This window comes from Solanum stenotomum, chromosome 4 (genome assembly GCF_019186545.1).
Source record: "Solanum stenotomum isolate F172 chromosome 4, ASM1918654v1, whole genome shotgun sequence".
NCBI classification, from domain to species: Eukaryota; Viridiplantae; Streptophyta; class Magnoliopsida; order Solanales; family Solanaceae; genus Solanum; species Solanum stenotomum.
The window spans coordinates 14,220,905-14,239,458 of NC_064285.1; the positions used below are offsets into that span (position 1 = coordinate 14,220,905).

General features: G+C 37.8%; 2 protein-coding genes across 3 annotated transcripts; one reads left to right on the top strand and one right to left on the bottom strand.

Annotated features, from left to right (window-relative positions):
- Positions 1-1,716: 1,716 nt before the first annotated feature.
- On the top strand, positions 1,717-8,296 carry LOC125862612 (auxin response factor 2B). Of its 2 annotated transcripts, XM_049542727.1 has the most exons (15): positions 1,718-1,978; positions 2,135-2,250; positions 2,424-2,519; positions 2,649-2,705; positions 2,832-2,987; positions 3,073-3,157; positions 3,865-3,955; positions 4,044-4,208; positions 4,351-4,470; positions 4,671-4,746; positions 4,836-5,007; positions 5,109-6,049; positions 6,130-6,320; positions 6,451-6,655; positions 7,014-8,296. In XM_049542727.1, exons 1-14 carry the CDS (start codon positions 1,933-1,935, stop codon positions 6,626-6,628), a joined length of 2,490 nt encoding a protein of 829 aa, XP_049398684.1. In that variant the 5' UTR covers positions 1,718-1,932; the 3' UTR covers positions 6,629-6,655; positions 7,014-8,296. The 2 variants fall into 2 exon arrangements, with proteins under 2 accessions (XP_049398685.1, XP_049398684.1); XM_049542728.1 differs by lacking the exon at positions 7,014-8,296 and having other exon boundaries at positions 1,717-1,978; positions 6,451-6,656.
- A 1,423-nt stretch (positions 8,297-9,719) lies between these two features.
- Positions 9,720-16,316, bottom strand: LOC125862613 (ATP-dependent Clp protease ATP-binding subunit ClpA homolog CD4B, chloroplastic). The gene is made up of 10 exons (XM_049542729.1): positions 16,157-16,316; positions 13,950-14,521; positions 13,589-13,704; positions 13,348-13,470; positions 13,087-13,272; positions 12,357-12,572; positions 11,916-12,133; positions 11,520-11,595; positions 11,345-11,434; positions 9,720-11,219 (listed from the first exon to the last, which is right to left on the bottom strand). Exons 2-10 carry the CDS (start codon positions 14,512-14,514, stop codon positions 10,038-10,040), a joined length of 2,772 nt encoding a protein of 923 aa, XP_049398686.1. The 5' UTR covers positions 14,515-14,521; positions 16,157-16,316; the 3' UTR covers positions 9,720-10,037.
- Positions 16,317-18,554: the final 2,238 nt, after the last annotated feature.

Genomic DNA, 18,554 nt, shown 5'->3' on the forward strand with positions numbered 1-18,554 from the left:
TAATAAACCGACATAATTGGTTTAAGTTTTTTTCTAATGAAAAACCAAACCAAACCGACGTATGTACTCCTCTAATCGTAACCAGTTACAAATTTCAAAAAAATNATATATATATAGACATATATATACACACATGCAATTAGGGCTGCTTATCGGACAGATCAGACGAATAATTTGCTTAATGGTTTACCTATTGGATATCACGTTTTTTAAATTTACTAATCCGCTAGCCAACCTATAAGATATTGGTTGATTCAATAACAAATTGATAATTATCGAACAGTGTATGCTAACATCTAATCGCTGAACGCACCTTAAAAAATGATGACTTTTTAGCAGTAACAAGATCAAATGGATAAATTGATCCAGGTTTCTAACTGGTTGTCCCATTTCATTTTTCAGTGGAAGCATCTTTGTCAATGACTCGATAAATTGCTACATACTTTTCATGTACATATCCTCGGTGCTTTTCTAAATTTGCTGACTTGCTTTCTATTCTTTAAAAATAAATAGAAAATTATAGAAAAGTAAATAGGTTTTCATGGCTTTACAACTTTAACCTTTAGGAGTTAGGACTAACAAAGAAATAAAATACATAATCACTCTTATATATTATGATAAAATATTAAATGAGGCTAATATACCTAGAATAATAATGTAAGTATGGTAACTCTTAATGGGTTAACAGTTTATCCGATAAGGAAATTGAATAATAGGGCTAGAACAAACAACCTCAAGGAATTTTCACAATAACTTAACCACTATATAAAATTTTAATTTGTGTCAAGATGTGTTAATACTTGTATATATATTTATGGAAAAAAAGTCTGAAATATATCTGGACTTTGACCGAAATTGATGTAACAATACCAAACTTTGGAAATGACTTTTTACCCCCTGCACTATTTAATAGTGTATTTTAAAGATATATATGTGCCCATGTGGACATCATAAATATTACATCATTTTAAATAGTAATGTGTCCACGTGGACACATATATACCTTTAAAATACACTATTAAATAGTGCAGAGGGTAAAAAGTCCTCCATAAAGTTTGGAATCGTTATAGCAATTTCGGCCAAAGTTGGAGTATTTTTCAGACCCTTTTCTCTATATTTATTAAACCAAACTTTGACCTCTACTTACAATGTAATTGTTTAGATGAAGAAATGTCGTTTGACAACCCTTACTCAAGAGTGGATCCACCCCTGCTCCCTAATTATTTATTCGATACCAATAAGCTAATAAATTAACTTTATAATTGATTTATCGATTATTGATTAGTTTTGAACACTCCTATAATAACACAACAATGGGTATAACTTGTAAGTATGTATATTTTCCATAATACGTGTCCTAGGAATATGCTTATCCTATTTTTGGAAAAATCCACCATCCTACTTTGTCCGTTAATAGTACGACAAACGCCATTTCCCGTAAAAACAGAACAACTTTCTACTAACGTCAAAGACAGACGTCTGTTTATTGCTCAACCAATAGGAATTGGACAACACGAAACGGCGAAACTTTTTCACGCCGTTAAAAACGCTTTTATTATTTGTCCCCCCATCCACTGTCTTCCCAACCAGTCAATTCCACAGGCTACAGCCGGTTCCAACACTAGTTAACACCTTAACCATGGTTAAATCCCTCTTCATCAATTCACCTCTCTTTTTCTGTGTTTCCTCCATACTATCAATCCCCAAATTCCTTGAAGATATATAGAGAGAAAGCTGCTGTTTCTGCCCTTTCTGAATTTGTTTTTCAGTTTGCATGTTTGGATTGTTCTAGTAAAGGAGTTGTTATTGCTCTTCGTTTGAAGTTGATTTTGTGTTAAGGGAGATTTTCCTGTTTTTGTTTTGTTGTGGATTGATTTGTACTGGAAGTGTTTGGAGGATGAGAGATCTGTGTTGAGTGTATGTGTTAAGGAAATGTCTACTTCTGAGAGTTGCCGGAATGCTACCGGCGCCGGAAAAGGTAATTTTTCTGTAATTAAAAGGGTTTACCATATGCAGCTGCTTTCCTGTTGTGTTTGTGCCTCAAATTTTTTACCTAAAGGATATCAATTCTACTTTTGCTAGTGAAAATTTCTGTAATTTCTACAATTTTCATTTCTATGTTTTGTGTATGAAGTTGATGCTGAGAAAGCGTTGTACACGGAGCTATGGCGAGCATGTGCAGGTCCGCTTGTGACAGTGCCATGTGAAGACGAGCTGGTGTTCTATTTCCCACAAGGTCATATTGAACAGGTTTGCGTCTATATGTGCTTTCTAAATTGAGATTACGTGCTTAATTTCCTGAACCATAATTTTACCAATGAATCAACTAGGCTTTATTTGGACTAGTTGGACTTTTTTATTCATTTTGCTCCATTCATAATTCATGCCTGTTTTTAGTTGATGTGTTTGAGTTTGTATGCTAGGTTGAGGCATCAACAAATCAAGCTTCAGACCAGCAGATGCCAGTATATAATCTTCCTTCTAAGATCCTCTGTCGTGTGATTAACGTCCTGCTGAAGGTAACATTTTTGTTGAAGACAAAGTCTTGTTGTTTGGCCTAGCTTCCCTTTAGTTTTTCCTCATGAATGATAGCCTATCAAGGATTCTGTAATCTTGGTGATTATGTTTTGACTTGTGTGTGTTCACAGGCTGAACCAGATACTGATGAGGTGTATGCACAAGTGACTTTGTTGCCAGAACCAAATGTAAGTTTACAATGTGCCAACCAAGAATTACTTGTTAGTTCTTTTTGAAGTTCCTATGTCGTTTTGAGACTTCAAATATTTCTGATCTTTGAGTTGGACATCTTATTTAATGGAACATCCTTGTAGCAAGATGAGAATGTGGCATCGAAGGAACCGATGCCCTCTCCGCCACCACGATTCCATGTGCACTCTTTTTGTAAGACATTAACAGCCTCTGATACCAGCACTCATGGAGGATTTTCTGTCTTGAGACGGCATGCTGATGAATGCCTCCCGCCTCTGGTTAGAAGAATTGTTTCTCAATGCAGTTATGGTGCCTGTATTTGGATAATGTAAGTAACTTTTGGTGGTTAATTTTTTGCATCAGGATATGTCTCGGCAGCCTCCAACACAGGAGTTGGTGGCCAAAGATTTGCATGCAAATGAGTGGCGCTTCAGGCACATATTCCGGGGTATGATGCTTAATGCATTCTTAATCACTTTGTGTCTTTAAATTTTGTGACATGTACCACTGCCCATTCCTTTTGGGTCAATCCTTGCAGACGTAAAAGATGCACTATCACAACATTGCTTTTTCATAGATCATAGGCTAATTTAATTTGTATGATCATATCTTCATTGAAATTTATTTGTTTATGTATCACGCCAGTTACAATGTTGGAATATTGTGAGTGGAAGGCAATACATTGTGACTTCAGAAACCTTTGTAAATTATTAGCTGATCGTTTGGCACAAATTTGGAGGGATAGGGAGGGAATCCCTTGTGTTTTAGCGATAAACCAAATGCATGTTATATTGTTTAAGTGGTTTATATAAGTAACTCAAGGAAGCAAAACTATGTTATGATCTCTCAATAATGAGATAGAATCAGTGTGAGGAACAAAAACATTGGATTTCTTGCTGGAGGAGAGGAATGAGTAAGGAAAAATTGCTACTGTGATTCAAAGACTAATCAAAAAAATATTTTTGCTTGTGTGGTCAAGGGTGTTCTTTTGAACCTTTTGTCCCCTTCGTAATTCTTTTTTTCAGTTGCATGGGGAATTTGTTTTGAGAGTGTTGAGACTTGAGAACTATTGCTTGATGTAAGGTGTGGTATTACAATGCATTGGTTGGTTGTTCTTGCTATGTTTACTGAGTTTTATTTTCATGCTTTCATCAGGCCAGCCTAGGAGGCACCTTCTTCAGAGTGGTTGGAGTGTCTTTGTTAGTTCGAAAAGGCTTGTTGCAGGGGATGCATTCATATTTCTTAGGTTAGCATTGACATACTGTCTCTTTTTTCCATTCTCTTGTGTTCATTAAATTCTAAAATGTTGGGTCTCTCTATTGCTCTATTGTTAGAGGTGAGAATGGGGAGCTTCGTGTTGGAGTCCGACGTGCCATGAGACAGCAGGGTAATGCTCCATCATCAGTGATATCCAGTCATAGCATGCATCTTGGTGTCCTTGCTACAGCTTGGCATGCCATTCAGACGAAAACACTGTTCACAGTATATTACAAACCAAGGTAAGTGATTCAAAGAACCAGGGAAAAATAGTTTATGCTTGTTCCATAAATTGAGATCTATATGATGAAAGGATTTGGCTTTGTTATCTACTTATTGCTCTGGGATTTCCCTTCCTCACTGCTTTAGTATTATGTATCATAGGACGAGCCCTGCTGAGTTTATAGTTCCATATGATCAGTATATGGAGTCTCTGAAAAACAATTACTCCATCGGGATGAGGTTTAAAATGAGGTTTGAAGGTGAAGAAGCTCCAGAACAGAGGTACATTAGTAGCACTAGAACGATCATTTTCCTTCTCTAGTATTACATGCGATTCTATGTGGTTTAGACTTTGATATTAATTAAGCATATCTGTGTTATGCGCTTTCAAATCAAATTCATACTATTTGGTGATGTTTTGCGTTAAATAAATTACTTTTCTCAGAACCCCTGATTTTTTTGTTTACTCCAAAATCTTATAGGTTTACTGGAACTATAGTTGGCATTGAAAATGCTGACCTCAAAAGGTGGCCCGAGTCGAAATGGAGATGCCTGAAGGTAGAATCCACTTTCACTTTTTTTTCTGGTTGGTTATCTTTCTCCCATATTTAATACTGAAGTATCATTCTTTCTCCCCTGATTTTAAGGTTCGATGGGATGAAACTTCTGCTATTCCTAGGCCAGACCGAGTTTCACCCTGGAAAGTAGAGCCAGCTCTTAGCCCTCCTGCACTTAATCCACTTCCAATACCAAGGCAGAAAAGGCCTCGATCAAATGTTCTGCCCTCGTCTCCTGATTCTTCTGTACTTACTAGGGAAGGTATATGACTTGTCCTTATATTAGAATTCCATACGCTGAATTGCGTTTATATCTACGTTTCAAGCTGAGTGTTTCTTATCTACTTTTGGCACTTTCTTAAGGTTCATCCAAAGTAACTGTAGACCCTTCACAAGCCAGTGGGTTTTCAAGGGTTTTGCAAGGTCAAGAAATATCGACCTTGAGAGGCAATTTTGTAGAAAATAACGAGTCAGACTCTTCTGAGAAGCCACCTGTATGGCAACCATTACTGGATGATGAGAAGGCTGACGTTCATTCTGCATCAAGGAAATGTATATCAGATAAACGGTTTCCTTTAGCGAGGCCTGAATCATCTTTTACAGATCTTTTATCAGGTTTTGGGGGGCAATCGAGTTCCTCTCATGGGTTCCATTCACCCACTAGGGGCCAAACAGCACCTGCTAGCTGGGTTAAGCGACAAGCACTGGATAAGGAAATTGATTTCAGCTTACTGGGAAAACAATGGTCACTAGTGTCTTCTGGTCTCTCACTTAATCTGATGGATTCAGGATTGAAGGGTGCAGATACTCTTTATCAAATGCGGGGAACATCTAGACTAAATGGTTTTAACGAGTATCCAACCCTCCCTGGTCATAGAACTGACAATCAGCAGGGAAATTGGTTAATGCCCCCGTCCGTGTTGCCTTATATTCAGATGTCCACTCGTTCTGGAGAAATTATGCCTAAACCCATGGCTTCACCACAGCCCGAAGCCATGAAACCCAAAGAAGGGAACTGCAAACTATTTGGCATTCCCCTTGTAAGTAAATGTGCTACCATAGATCCTGTCATGTTGCGGAAAAATTCTCCGATTGACTCAACAAGTAACATGCATTTTGGTATACACCCACATCAATTCCCTATAACTGAATCTGATCAAAGGTCTGAGCAATCAAAGGGATCAAAGCTACCAGATGACAGGATCACAGTTCATGATCAGGAAGAACAATTCCAAACCTCTCATCCTGGTCCTCGAGATAGAGAGGGCAAAGGCCTTGTTAATTCAACAAGGAGTTGCACCAAGGTTTGCACCTAGGCTTTTGGCTTAACTTTTGCTTATGACATTTTGTGAAACTTCAATAATTTGGGTTATTTTGGTTTAAGGTTCATAAACAGGGTACAGCCCTTGGAAGGTCTGTGGATCTTGCAAAGTTCAACAACTATGAAGAATTGATAGCTGAACTGGATCACATTTTTGATTTTAATGGTGAGCTCAAGGCTCGGAACAAGAATTGGCTGGTTGTATATACTGATGATGAGGCTGACATGATGCTTGTTGGAGATGATCCATGGCAGTAAGTGCTCTCCTATTCTTTTTGATGCATAAAGGATGGAAGATGGTTATCTTTTCGGTGCTTCGTAAGTTTTGCAGTTATCTGAATTCATTCTTATGCTGCTTTGTTACCTGTTGTCTTTGTGAAACAGAGAATTTTGTGGTATGGTTCGCAAGATTTTTATCTACACGAAAGATGAGGTGCAGCGGATGAACCCTGGGACTCTCAATTCAAAAGGCGAGGACATTTCTTCTGTTGCAGAAGGCTCTGATGCTAAAGAAGTGAAGAATCTACAGCTTCATTCTGATTCCAGTCCGGAAGATTCTTAGAGAATAGAGAGGTCCTCCTTAATTGAGGTATTGAAAGTAAAATGCTAAAGAAAATATCTGTTGGCTCATTTTTAGCTGCTGCTATGTTATTTACTACTCCCTCCGTCTAATTTATGTGAAAGGTGGTTGACTGGGCACGGAGTTTAAGAATGAAAGGAAGACTTTTAAAACTTGTACCAAAGATGTTTGTGTGACTATAAATCATCTCATTAGGGGTAAAATGGGAAGTTTAAAGTTAATGTTACTACTAAATATGGAAATGTGTCATTCTTTTTGAGATTGACTAAAAAGGAAGATTGTCGCATCAATTGGGACAGGGATGTGGGGTGACAGTTGGCCTGCTGCAGTATCTAGTTCGATGACAACTTTTAATCTAATTTGACAGGTTTATAAAAATCTGTGGAAAATACTACATCCACCCAGCTGTTGGCATTTTTGGGGATTCTGGAAGGTGGTTACCCACATCAATTCCCTTTTAGCTTCCGGATGGCTGGTCTCCACATTGATGCAGCTTCTGTAATTCGCAGTTTCGACCCTTTTTGGCGCCAACTTATGGTGACTTATCTATATACAGAATTCATGAATTATCAGCCTGGTCACAATCTTGCTTTCGCTTATTTCCCTATGTACATACCCAGTTTTAACAATTTCTCTGGCAGCTCTAGATGTAAATAAGAAGTTGATACAACAGCATACCTTGTCTACTGTTAATTTATGTACAACTGGTAGCCAACTACTTTGAATACCCTACATATATCATGCTATCAGCAGTTGTGGTCATCCGGGTGAACATATGTCATGCAAATTTTGGTCTTATTGATCAAGTTACTGCTTCGTCCGTTTTGATTAACCGTGGTTGACGCTCACATATGGCCAGCTCCTTCTGCAAACATGGGGCAATTATAGTAGACATAGTCAGTATTTCTGAACTGGAGCAAATTCCCCAAAGCGTGGTGACACCATGGTGTGGCAATTTGGTGCCATTTTGTTACCAGAGTAGTGGAGGCCCAGAGCTTGGCCTGACAACACAGAATTGGCTCAGTTGTTGATCGACAAGGGTGCAGAACACAGCTTATCAATGTGGGGCATTTTGAGGCAGTGGTGACAGTTAACGGGATTGGTACATATAATGTTGAGAACTTATCTCGTGTCCAGCCTCTGGTTCTTTCAGAATATCCGATGGTGATTTCATTGAAACTTCATATTGCAGACAGCAAGTAGATGTTGCTGAATATAGGTATTTTAAAGTTATCTTCATGCTATTAAACAAGTATATGGTTCATGGATCTTGTGCCGGCCACCCACATAATCCCATGGAATCATGAGTCCAGGCTCCCGCTACTGTTCTTTTAGTATCTGATGTGATCCCTTGTAGACATCTCTGACAACATATATATGTTGCTGGATTCCTTGTATATAAGAAAAGTTGTCACTGAATTACCTGAGGTAAATCATTGCTTCCATGAAACAAGCATCATAGTGCATGGATTTTGTGTCCAGCCATCCTTGGGACAGTGGATGGTGTTCGGGGCTTCTGTTTGCTGCTGCTTGTCCAACTTATTTAAGCAGTACCCATATCATTTAAAGCTTTACTTTGTTAATCTCCATCCTCCGCCCCATCTCCCTCATTGTATGAACACATTAATGGAGCTCGACTAAAATTGATCTCTTACGATGAATTTGTTGATATTTGTGAAATGTGTTTATTGTCCCAAAGAGAAACTCTTGATGCTTATGCACTCGTTATTTTCGAAGAAAGGTTTGGCTGAACAAGGTTAACTAACAAATCCATAGAAATTGTTGAGCAATTCAATAGTACTTATAGGAGTTTGGTTTCAAAATGAACACTTTTTTGAGTACCACATATCAAAAGGTACTTTTCCTAAAAACTTAGATAAAAAATGACAGTTTGCCTAGAAATGGGCTCTCTGTCTCAAACATTGATAACTTCGTCTATTCTACTCGAAAATACAACACAAATATTTTTAAAAAGTTCGCTCTTAAATGGGCGAATTATTAGCTTTTCATGCGACGGAACATCTCTTCTTTAACACTAAATATGTGTTCTTATTCACTTTATTTTTTTCTCATTTGCTTTTTTATCTTCTTCTACTGGTATTGTATTTGATCTTTGAAAATTGATTGTTGGGTCTCAACAATCCGGAATGTTTGTATATTCAGTTGAACCTGGTGTATGTAAATGCGAAAAATATTGTAAAATGAGAACATCAGGACATTAAGAAATTTCGGTCTTCACCTTTAGATTTGTATGTGTTCAAAGGTAAGAATTTTAAGTTGTTCACTTCAAACTAAAATTGTAAAAAATATACTACATGACAAATTCAAACTACTAAAACTCTACAATCATACTACATAAAAACTATTATTAAGGAAAAACAACATAATAATTAATCAACTATAAAACATTTTCAAATCAAATAGAAAACAAAGAACATATGAATATTCAGATATTTTGAAGTGAACAACATTTTTTTTGAAAACGAACAACTCCAAAATTTATGACCGAAATTTCTTGGAGTCCTCAATGTTTTGATTTTAAATACTCTTCACATTTATGTTCACCCGGTTCAATTGAATATATATATATCTTCCGAATTGTTGAGACTTGAGACATGAGTCATGACTATCAATTTTCAAAGAGCAAAATATAATATTAGTAGAAGAAGATAAAAGACAATTTGAAAAAATGTGAAGTGAATAAGAACACATATTTATTGTTGAAGAAGAGATATTCCTTCATATAAAAAGCTAACTTATAAATGTGGAGTAGGCTGAGTTAACATTGTTTGGGACAGTTCGCTCATTTGTGGGCAAAGTGTTTGTTTCAGCTTGTGTTTTTAGGAAGGATCCTTTTAGTATGAGTTGCCCAAAAGATGTTCATTTTGAGGCCGAACTCGTATTTATAGTGTCCTCTCTCCCCAGGTGTTTCGGAGAGGAAAATTAGCCTACATATTTAGATTTTATGAAATATTGCAAGACATGGAAAATACATTCATAATATAAACATTACTGAAATATCACCCTCTAAACTATTGTAATCTGAGTCAAATAATAATGAGAAAAGAGGTAAACATAAGATGAGAGATACGAGGACAACGATTTAACTGTCGCCTACAATAAACTAGATATGTTTTTTGATAAGTTGTGTCTTGTTAATACAACACTTTCTTGTGACCAACTACAATCTTAATCCAGTATATTTCTGTAAAATCATTAAAGCTCAACATAGAAAGGATGCTGCCTTCTCGACGTGGCAAGATTTACCCGAGCATTCCCAGAGATAAAACTCAAAAGTTGCTTCATATGCCCCACAAAGCTTAGTGGCCAACACAAATGAACTCTTAAAAGACCACAGACAGACTGTTGAGCTAAAATGTGATCACCTGATCTAAACGGGGATAGGCTCAGGAGCCGGGTCCGAGGGAGTACCACTACTTCCATTGAGGACAGTCACATTGCCATCTGAATCAACGTCCACAATAACTGAATCACCTTCTTTGATCTCACCTGCAAGCATTTTCTCAGCCATGCTGTCCTCTAACAGTCTCATAATAGCTCTTCTCAGAGGTCGTGCTCCATAGCTAGGGTTGTATCCCTCGTCAACCACCCTGTCTCTAAACCTCTCTGTCACTTGAAGTTCTATTTCCTTAACTTTCAACCTCTCAAATACCTCCTTAAGCATGATATCAGCAATCTCCTTAACCTCTAACTTAGTGAGTTGACGGAATACAATCATCTCATCCAATCTGTTCAAAAACTCTGGCCTGAAGTACTGCTTCAATTCTTCAGTCACTAAGCTCTTGATACGATTGTAACTGCTATCCTTCTCATCAAAGTCTAGATCAAAACCTATACGACGGCCACCTTTCTCAATTACACTACTTCCAACATTTGATGTCATGATGAGAAGTGTGTTCTTGAAATCTACAGTTCTACCCTTGCTGTCTGTCAATCTTCCATCTTCAAGAATTTGAAGCATCATGTTGAAGACATCAGGATGAGCCTTCTCAATCTCATCAAAGAGCACAACTGTATAAGGTCGACGCCTAACAGCTTCAGTCAATTGACCACCCTCTGTGTAACCAACATAACCAGGGGGGGATCCAATGAGCTTAGAGACCGTGTGTCTTTCCATGAACTCACTCATATCAAGCCGGATCATTGCTTCTTCAGAACCAAAGTAATATGTAGCCAGTGCCTTTGCCAGTTCTGATTTCCCAACACCAGTGGGACCGGAAAAGATGAAACTAGCAATAGGCCTATTGGGATTCTTGAGCCCAACTCGCGCACGTCGAATAGCACGACTAATGGCTTTGACAGCTTCATCCTGGCCAATGATTCGTGTGTGAAGTGTTTCTTCCATTTTTAGGAGACGGTCAGATTCGTCAGTGGAGACCTTCTCAACAGGGATACCAGTCCAAGAAGAGACGATGTGCTGAATATCTGCTTCTGTCACAAGAGGACCTGTATCTGCAGCCTCACTTTCAGCCTTGCTCACCTCTTTGTTTTTGTCTATGAGGGCTGTGATCTGTGCCTTAAGATCCATTTCTCTATCACGTAATTCCCCAGCCTGTCCATTAATCCAAAACCATCTCATTAGGAAATTCTATAATTACAATACTTGATAAGAAAATAGTTCACGCTATAACCACCATTTTTAAGGGGTTCTTTAGATGTACATAACAAACTCAGTACCTTTTCGAAATCTTGACCGCGAACAGCTTCATTCTTCTCCTTTGTAATCTGACGAAGCTCTTTCTCAAGCTCTTTTGCTTCCTCGGGGAGCTGGAGAGCAACAACAGAGCATTGTCACTCAACAAATAGTAGGGCAATGACAGATTAAAAGAGAGACTAAGGGATCATTTCATGCCTGAGCATGGCGAAGTCGAACACGAGAACCAGCTTCATCAATCAAATCAATTGCTTTATCAGGCAGAAATCGGTCACTGAAATGTGAAGACGTAAGTGAAAAGATGTATCACTTTGCAGAATCAGGAAAAAAAAACCTTTTACACGAAAATCAATATCGTGGAATCTAGGATAATATTTTCTGGAGATAAGCATAAAAACCTAATTAGATGCTGATAAAACAAAAGTAAACCAACTTCTATTATCACACTTTACTATCATAAAATAAGTTGAACTTCAGGTGTACAGTCTGTTAAGGCAAACATATTTCTTCAAGGTACCAATGCATCAACAATTCAAGGCGAGAAAAGAGTAAAAAGGTACAAGGAGACATAGGAACATGGTAGAGATTAGATACCTGATGTACTGGTATGAGAGCTGAGCAGCAGCCACTAAGGCCTCGTCAGTGTAACGAAGTTTGTGATGAATCTCATACCTCTCACGAAGCCCTTTCAGAATCTGTATAGTTTCATCAACAGTAGGTTCAGGGACCTTAACTGGTTGGAATCTCCTCTCTAGTGCAGGATCTTTCTCAATATGCTTTCTGTATTCATCCAGTGTAGTAGCTCCGATACACTGACAAGAAGCCAAGTAAATACTATTGAGTTACATGTAGAAGTTCTTTCTCCTGCTTTAACTGAGCAGTCATTTTTAACCTTCTTATGGGGCAGAAAAATGCATGTTAAAACAATGATATATCTTCTAGAACATTGGGTTGTTAACAGAAATATTCTTAGTTCTCATTTTTTATTTCTAGAAAGAACAGAAAGGAAAGAACAAGCCAAGGAGGATAACTTACCTGTAGTTCACCTCGAGCTAGGGCAGGTTTCAAGATGTTTGCAGCATCGATGGCCCCCTCTGCTGCTCCAGCTCCAATCAATGTGTGCACTTCATCGATAAATAGTATTATTTCATCACTCTGTTTAATTTCCTCCATCAGCTTTTTTAGCCTTTCCTCAAACTCTCCACGGTATTTTGTCCCAGCAACAAGCAATCCCATATCAAGAGTTATCACCTAATTATCACCAAAAAGCGACTCTTAGGAACAACGAGAAAAGTAGCTATATCATAGCACGAAACATTCAACAAAGTTTCAGATGGATTAGATTCACAAAAATAGGTGGTGGACCTTTCTCACTTGAGTTCACTTCAGTTTGATAGTTTGAGCTAAGAATTAAGTTCAACAAGGGCTACTAAATCGTTTTTGCTCAATTAGTTGTAAGCATAGATCCACAAATCAATCTACTAAAAAGAAATATGCCAAGAGAACAAGTAGCACGGAAGAATTTATATATAAAAAATTTCAAGAGAACACAAAGACACTGAAAATATATTTGACATATTTCAATTTAGTGGAGACAGAGTAGAATGCACATTCATTTGAACCTAATCCTTGTGAACCAAAAATACCACTAGACTGGACCCGCATGACCCTGCTCAGCTTCTGGATTCACCATATGATACAACAAATGGGAGAAGAAAGGACACAGGTAAACATCACATTCTGCAAGCGATCACACATGACATACCTTCTTCCCCTCAATTGTTTCAGGGACATCACCGTTTGCAATTCTTTGTGCCAAACCCTCAGCAATAGCTGTTTTGCCAACACCTGGTTCTCCAATAAGACAAGGGTTGTTCTTAGTCCGCCGACCCAAGATTTGAGTGACCCGTTCAATTTGCGGCTGTCTTCCAACAACGGGGTCCAATTTTCCCTAGAAACCAAAAATGGACAGCTAAATTATTCACAACTGTTCACATATCATAACAAATATAAATTTTTAAATTACCTCTTCTGCCAATTTTGTCAAATTTGTTCCGTACTCCTCCAGTGTTGGCATTTTTTGGCCAGAAGTTCCACCTCCAACACTAGCACCAACAGCCTCATTACTCTCACCAACCATTCGGATCACCTATTTTTAGAAGAAGAAAACCAATAAACTCTGGTTATGATGAAGCCAAACAATCCAACTTCCCACAAAAGCACAATATTAAACTACCCAGAGGAAGCATGTGAGATCTACTACTTGCCTGAGTGCGGATGTTGCTGGGGTCAGCACCCAAGTTTTCAAGGACACGGGCAGCCACACCTTCACCTTCACGTAGCAATCCAAGTAGCAAGTGCTCCGAACCAATATAGTTATGCCCTGAATCAACCAGTTCATAAATGGAATAAATATTTTGACAAATAATCATGCTGGTGCATGTAGAAGACCAGAAAGGCAAGCAAAAGAGAAAGAAAATCAATGACATTTTAACAACTTCAATTTGGTACTGAAGAGAAAACCAAAGGTGTCAATGAAGCAACATGAGAATAAGACTCAACCGGAGAACCACTTATAGACATGTCCCAAAGGTAATCCAACAAATATAGACAATTAAATAAGGATACCTAGCTGGCGGGCTTCCTCCAGAGAGAGTTCCAGAACACGCTTGGCACGAGGGGTAAAAGGGATCTCAACAGCAACGAACCCACTACCCCTTCCAATTATCTTTTCCACTTCCACACGAGCATCTTTCAAATTGATCCCCATCGATTTAAGAACCTTGGCAGCAATACCAGTTCCCTCACCAATTAGACCCAACAAGATCTGCTCAGTGCCAACAAAATTGTGACCAAGTCGTCTGGCCTCTTCTTGTGCAAGCATAATGACTTTTATCGCCTTCTCTGTGAAGCGCTCAAACATTGCTTTTGGTACAAATCGGCAACCTCGTGGTCGTCTGACATAAGTTGCAGCTGCTACTTTGGATTGGAGAGTTTGTCCAGATCTAACTAGTGTATCTATTGCATTGCATCCTCGCAATCCTGTAAAATCCCTCAGTGCAAGTGAAGATGATTGTGCATTGCATAGCATTGTAACAGCTCTTTTTGTTTTCCCAGATCCATTGAATTTGGTCGTCCTTTCACCAGCAACTGATGATGGGATGCTTGTTGACTGAACTAGAGCTCTAGCCATGATGGACCTGCCCAGGAGAAGAAAATAATCAGAAAAGCTCTCCTCTGATAATCGAAAAATATCAAATCTTCCAGATGACAAACCCATAACAGTATATGAAGTCAGTGACACATCAATCAGCCAACATATCAACAAATTATCAAATTCAAAAACTGATAACAAGTGAGGGTTCATATTTTCCAATCCAGAGGGAGCTAAAAATTTTGAGGCACAGTGCATTAGCAGAAAGATAACTGAAACAGTGAGTTCCCCAGAAGAAGTAGAAAAAGAATATCCATACTCGACAGGAGTTGATGCATGACCTATAGATTCTATGTAACAAAATATGTAACCATCTGTGTGAAACATGATTCAATGACATAAACCAAATTTAGTCTACCCTCCAAGATATAAGAACTGAAACACTACGCAACTGCTGAGTAGTACGTGCGCAATCCAGGATTGAGTAGCCAAGGTTTCATGAATAGATTGAACAAATAGGACAATAAAGACACAAATATGTGGGGTTTGCAGACTAAATACATGGTTATAATAGGTTAGCATTGTGTAGCATTATCCCCATTTTTCTCTTCCTTAAAACTCCCCTAATAGTTTGTTGCAACACATTAGTATGGGAGGTTTGTTGGTCCTTTTTTGCAAAATTGAACTCAACACCATTTGTCCGAGGATTCCCCCCTGTTCCGCTTTCACCACTCTGCTACAGAGATCTTTAGAATGATTAAAAGAACCTCAGCAATTTTGATCAGATTATTCAAATTTCCAGCTCTTAGTAAACCCTAGAGAGACTGCTTAAAGGACTGTAAAACTGATAACCCAAGAAAATTCAACTAATCAGTTTCAGTACAAAATCCTAACAACACGAACAAGAGTACAGGAAAGAATAAGCTGAAGACACGTCTATCAATCCCAAGCTAGTTTAGACACTCTACAAACGAGCCAAGAATCCCACCATAAGTACTACAACACCTAAAACCTCAATCCCAAGCTAGTTTTGGTTAGCTATACAAATCCTCACTATCCATTTCACTCCAGTTTAAACCCATCTCATTCCAATACTCAAAATATGTTCAAGCAAAGCTCTTAAAACAGTGAAACAAAGTCCACTCAGTGTAAGCTGAGGGCACGTCTATCAATCAACTATGCTTCAGTCCCAAATTAATTTTGGCTACAACCTACAAGCCTCTATATTACCCCCACTCTATTTGGTCCCATTCCATTCTAATACTACTAAAAAATTTAGCCTTGATAAAGAAAATTGTCTTGTAAGACGCAAAATAAAAATTTTCAAATTCTCAAATCTTACCTTATCCTTAAGTTTGATTTACAAAGAGGAATCGAAAACAAGAAATTAGCTCAAGAAACAGCTCAAAGCAACTCAAATAACAAAAAAACAACACACCCACTCAGTGTAATCCCCCAAGTGACTCAAAGCAACTGAAAGACCAAGAAATTTAGCTAAAAAGTTGCAAACTTTACCACTCAATTAGAAAATTAGCTTATCTTTTGCGTATGTAGTAAGCAAGAATTTCAATAAAAAAGAGTATAATTTGAAACAATAAGAGAGACCCAAATATGAAAACTATAAGATATGAATAAATCAGCCATATAAACACGTCAAAGATTAGGTAAAAAGAAAGACAACCTGAATAATAGTGAAGTCCCAGAAGAATCTGGGAGATTGTTGAAGAATATAGACGAAAAGGGGGGAGATGGGTTTAGAGGAAAATGGGATTAGGGTGACTGGATTGGAGGAGAAGAGAGGAGAGGGGATGGGGGTATATATTATTTTTTTATTTAAGAAGATAATAGATGTGGATGATAAATAAGTAAGCGTTATCTACCCCTTCTCATATTATTTTATTAGCATTTTAATTTTAGAAAAAAAGAGTGTAGCATTTCTCTTTTCACAAGTTACTCCCTCGTACACCTAAAATATCTCGTTCTCTTATTTTTTTAAAATATGACAAGCAACAGTGGTAGACCTAGAATTTTACACAAGTGAATTTAATAAATTACTTCAATTGACAATAATAATAGTATCGACAAGAGAAATTAGTTCATATTTTTTTTTCTGGCATGGGATTTAGTATGCTATAACAAAATGAACAACTTATAAAATCGAGATTCATTTTTCTTTTCTTTTCAAAAATGGGGAGGGGGGGGGGGGGGGGGATTAAAACAATTAATAACAAAAATGGAAAGTTGATTTGGAAAGAAATTGTTGTAGATAGTAGAAAGTTCCTGGTGCAAGTTTGTACGAGGCCAAGTATGGACCGTACACAGTTTTACGGCCCGTAGAAGGCTTTCGTGGATGATGTCCTCAAAGTTTGGGAAAATGTCAAGTCTCAGATGGGTTTTTACGGACCAACAAGGCGATTCGTAGAGTAAAGTATGACTTATCTATGGTGCTTGTGGGTTGAGTTCCAAACTTGGTGAAATTTGACTACCTTGGATCTACAGATGGATTATACAGCTCGGGGTTGGGTGGTTGTAGTTGGCCTTTAGAACTTGGGCTTTCAGTAATTTGGTGCATGGATGGCCAATATGGCCCGTAGATGAAAATACGAACCGTACATGACCGTTCGTGGTTGAGGTACTAGACTTAGGAGGATTTCTAGGCTTGAGTAGTACGAGGGGTGTCTGACGGATCGCAGTTGAGGTTTGTGGTCCTTGGTCAAAGATGTTGGTTTTTTAGTATTGGATCTATGAGAGACTAGTACGGTCAATAGTCTCATGTACGGTTTGTACATGGGATCCGTAGAAGTGTTCCAACAGTTATTTCTCAGGGTTAATTGGGTCTTTTATTTCTACTCTTTTAATATCTAAACTAAGTCGTGTTTAGACTATTCCTAAGCCTTTTAACTATTTTTTACACTTCAAATTTCTCCCCATTCACTCTCATTCTCTCGGAACTCCAAAAGCTCTCAAGTCTTCTTCTCCAATGATCCTCTCAAGGTGATCTAGGGTTTTTCAATCTTCAAATCTCCTCTTCCAAGTTCAAATATAGGGTTCATCAAGGTATATGGGAAATTCATCAATGGAGAAACCTCAAAATCTCTTCTTGATTCTTACCCAAATTCTAGGATTTCGTGATTCATGTATGGGTTCAATTGATTTAAGGCTTTTTCATCATTATTGATCTTATTATGCATGCTTTGATCATAATTACATGTTTTCCATGATTTTCACATGAGCTCATGATATATGCCAATTTTGATTATGAAATCATGCTTTAATGATATGCATGTTTTATGAATTGAAGAGATCATGATTCAAGGATACTTTCGAATAAAGTGTCAACATAATTTTATGAAATTAAGTTGCTTCCGATTGAAGTATTCTTATTATGAAAAGATTATCATGATTTAGATGTTTTCGATTAAGTGTCTCTTATGAATTAATTATATTATGAAACCAGTATATTTAAAGGAGTTATTCTTATGATTATGAGTTTTCGTGAATGACTTGGTATTACTAGATTCTTACCATTTCAAAGACTAAGATTATGAATATGTTATAATTATGCATGTTTTCCTTTGGGAGTTTAATTAACACCGACTCAAACTAGTGATAATTACCAGGTCCCTGAACTACAGCCCCCTGTAGGATGTCTCATTGGACAATTGCTAGTGAATCCATCTAAGCTTAAGAACATGGTCCTTACCTTGACTAGTATGACAATCTCTTTTCGGTGTGGGAGCATGTAACACCTCAAAATTAGGAAAGTCTAAAGAAAAAAGAAAATGCAGATTTTTGGCACCAAGAAAAGTTCTACGAGTCTAACCTACGGATCGTAGAAAATCCTATGGGTCGTAGGAAGTAAATCGTAGAACCTAGTGTTGAGTTTTGGAAATTTAAGTTTCTGAAGTTTAACCTACAAATGAACATGATGGGTCGTAGGATGGTTGACGAGTCGTAGATGGGTTTCGTAGAAAGGTTCCAGACTTGATGAAATTTTGGACCAATAGTTGGGTTCTACAGATGGGGTCTACGAACCTTAGGAAATTCGATGACTCATAGATTGGTCTCGTGGGAAATAA

What these genes read in the sequence shown, in the direction of transcription:
- LOC125862612 (XM_049542728.1), top strand. Translation starts at nt 1,933, where the DNA reads ATGTCTACTTCTGAGAGTTGCCGGAATGCTACCGGCGCCGGAAAAG. An exon ending in CTTCAGGCACATATTCCGGG is followed by an intron (nt 3,158 to 3,864) that starts GTATGATGCTTA and finishes TGCTTTCATCAG; the next exon opens with GCCAGCCTAGGAGGCACCTT. An exon ending in CGAAATGGAGATGCCTGAAG is followed by an intron (nt 4,747 to 4,835) that starts GTAGAATCCACT and finishes CCTGATTTTAAG; the next exon opens with GTTCGATGGGATGAAACTTC.
- LOC125862613 (XM_049542729.1), bottom strand. Translation starts at nt 14,514, where the DNA reads ATGGCTAGAGCTCTAGTTCAGTCAACAAGCATCCCATCATCAGTTGCT. An exon ending in CTCTCATACCAGTACATCAG is followed by an intron (nt 11,596 to 11,915) that starts GTATCTAATCTC and finishes TTCACATTTCAG; the next exon opens with TGACCGATTTCTGCCTGATA. An exon ending in GCGGTCAAGATTTCGAAAAG is followed by an intron (nt 11,220 to 11,344) that starts GTACTGAGTTTG and finishes ATTAATGGACAG; the next exon opens with GCTGGGGAATTACGTGATAG.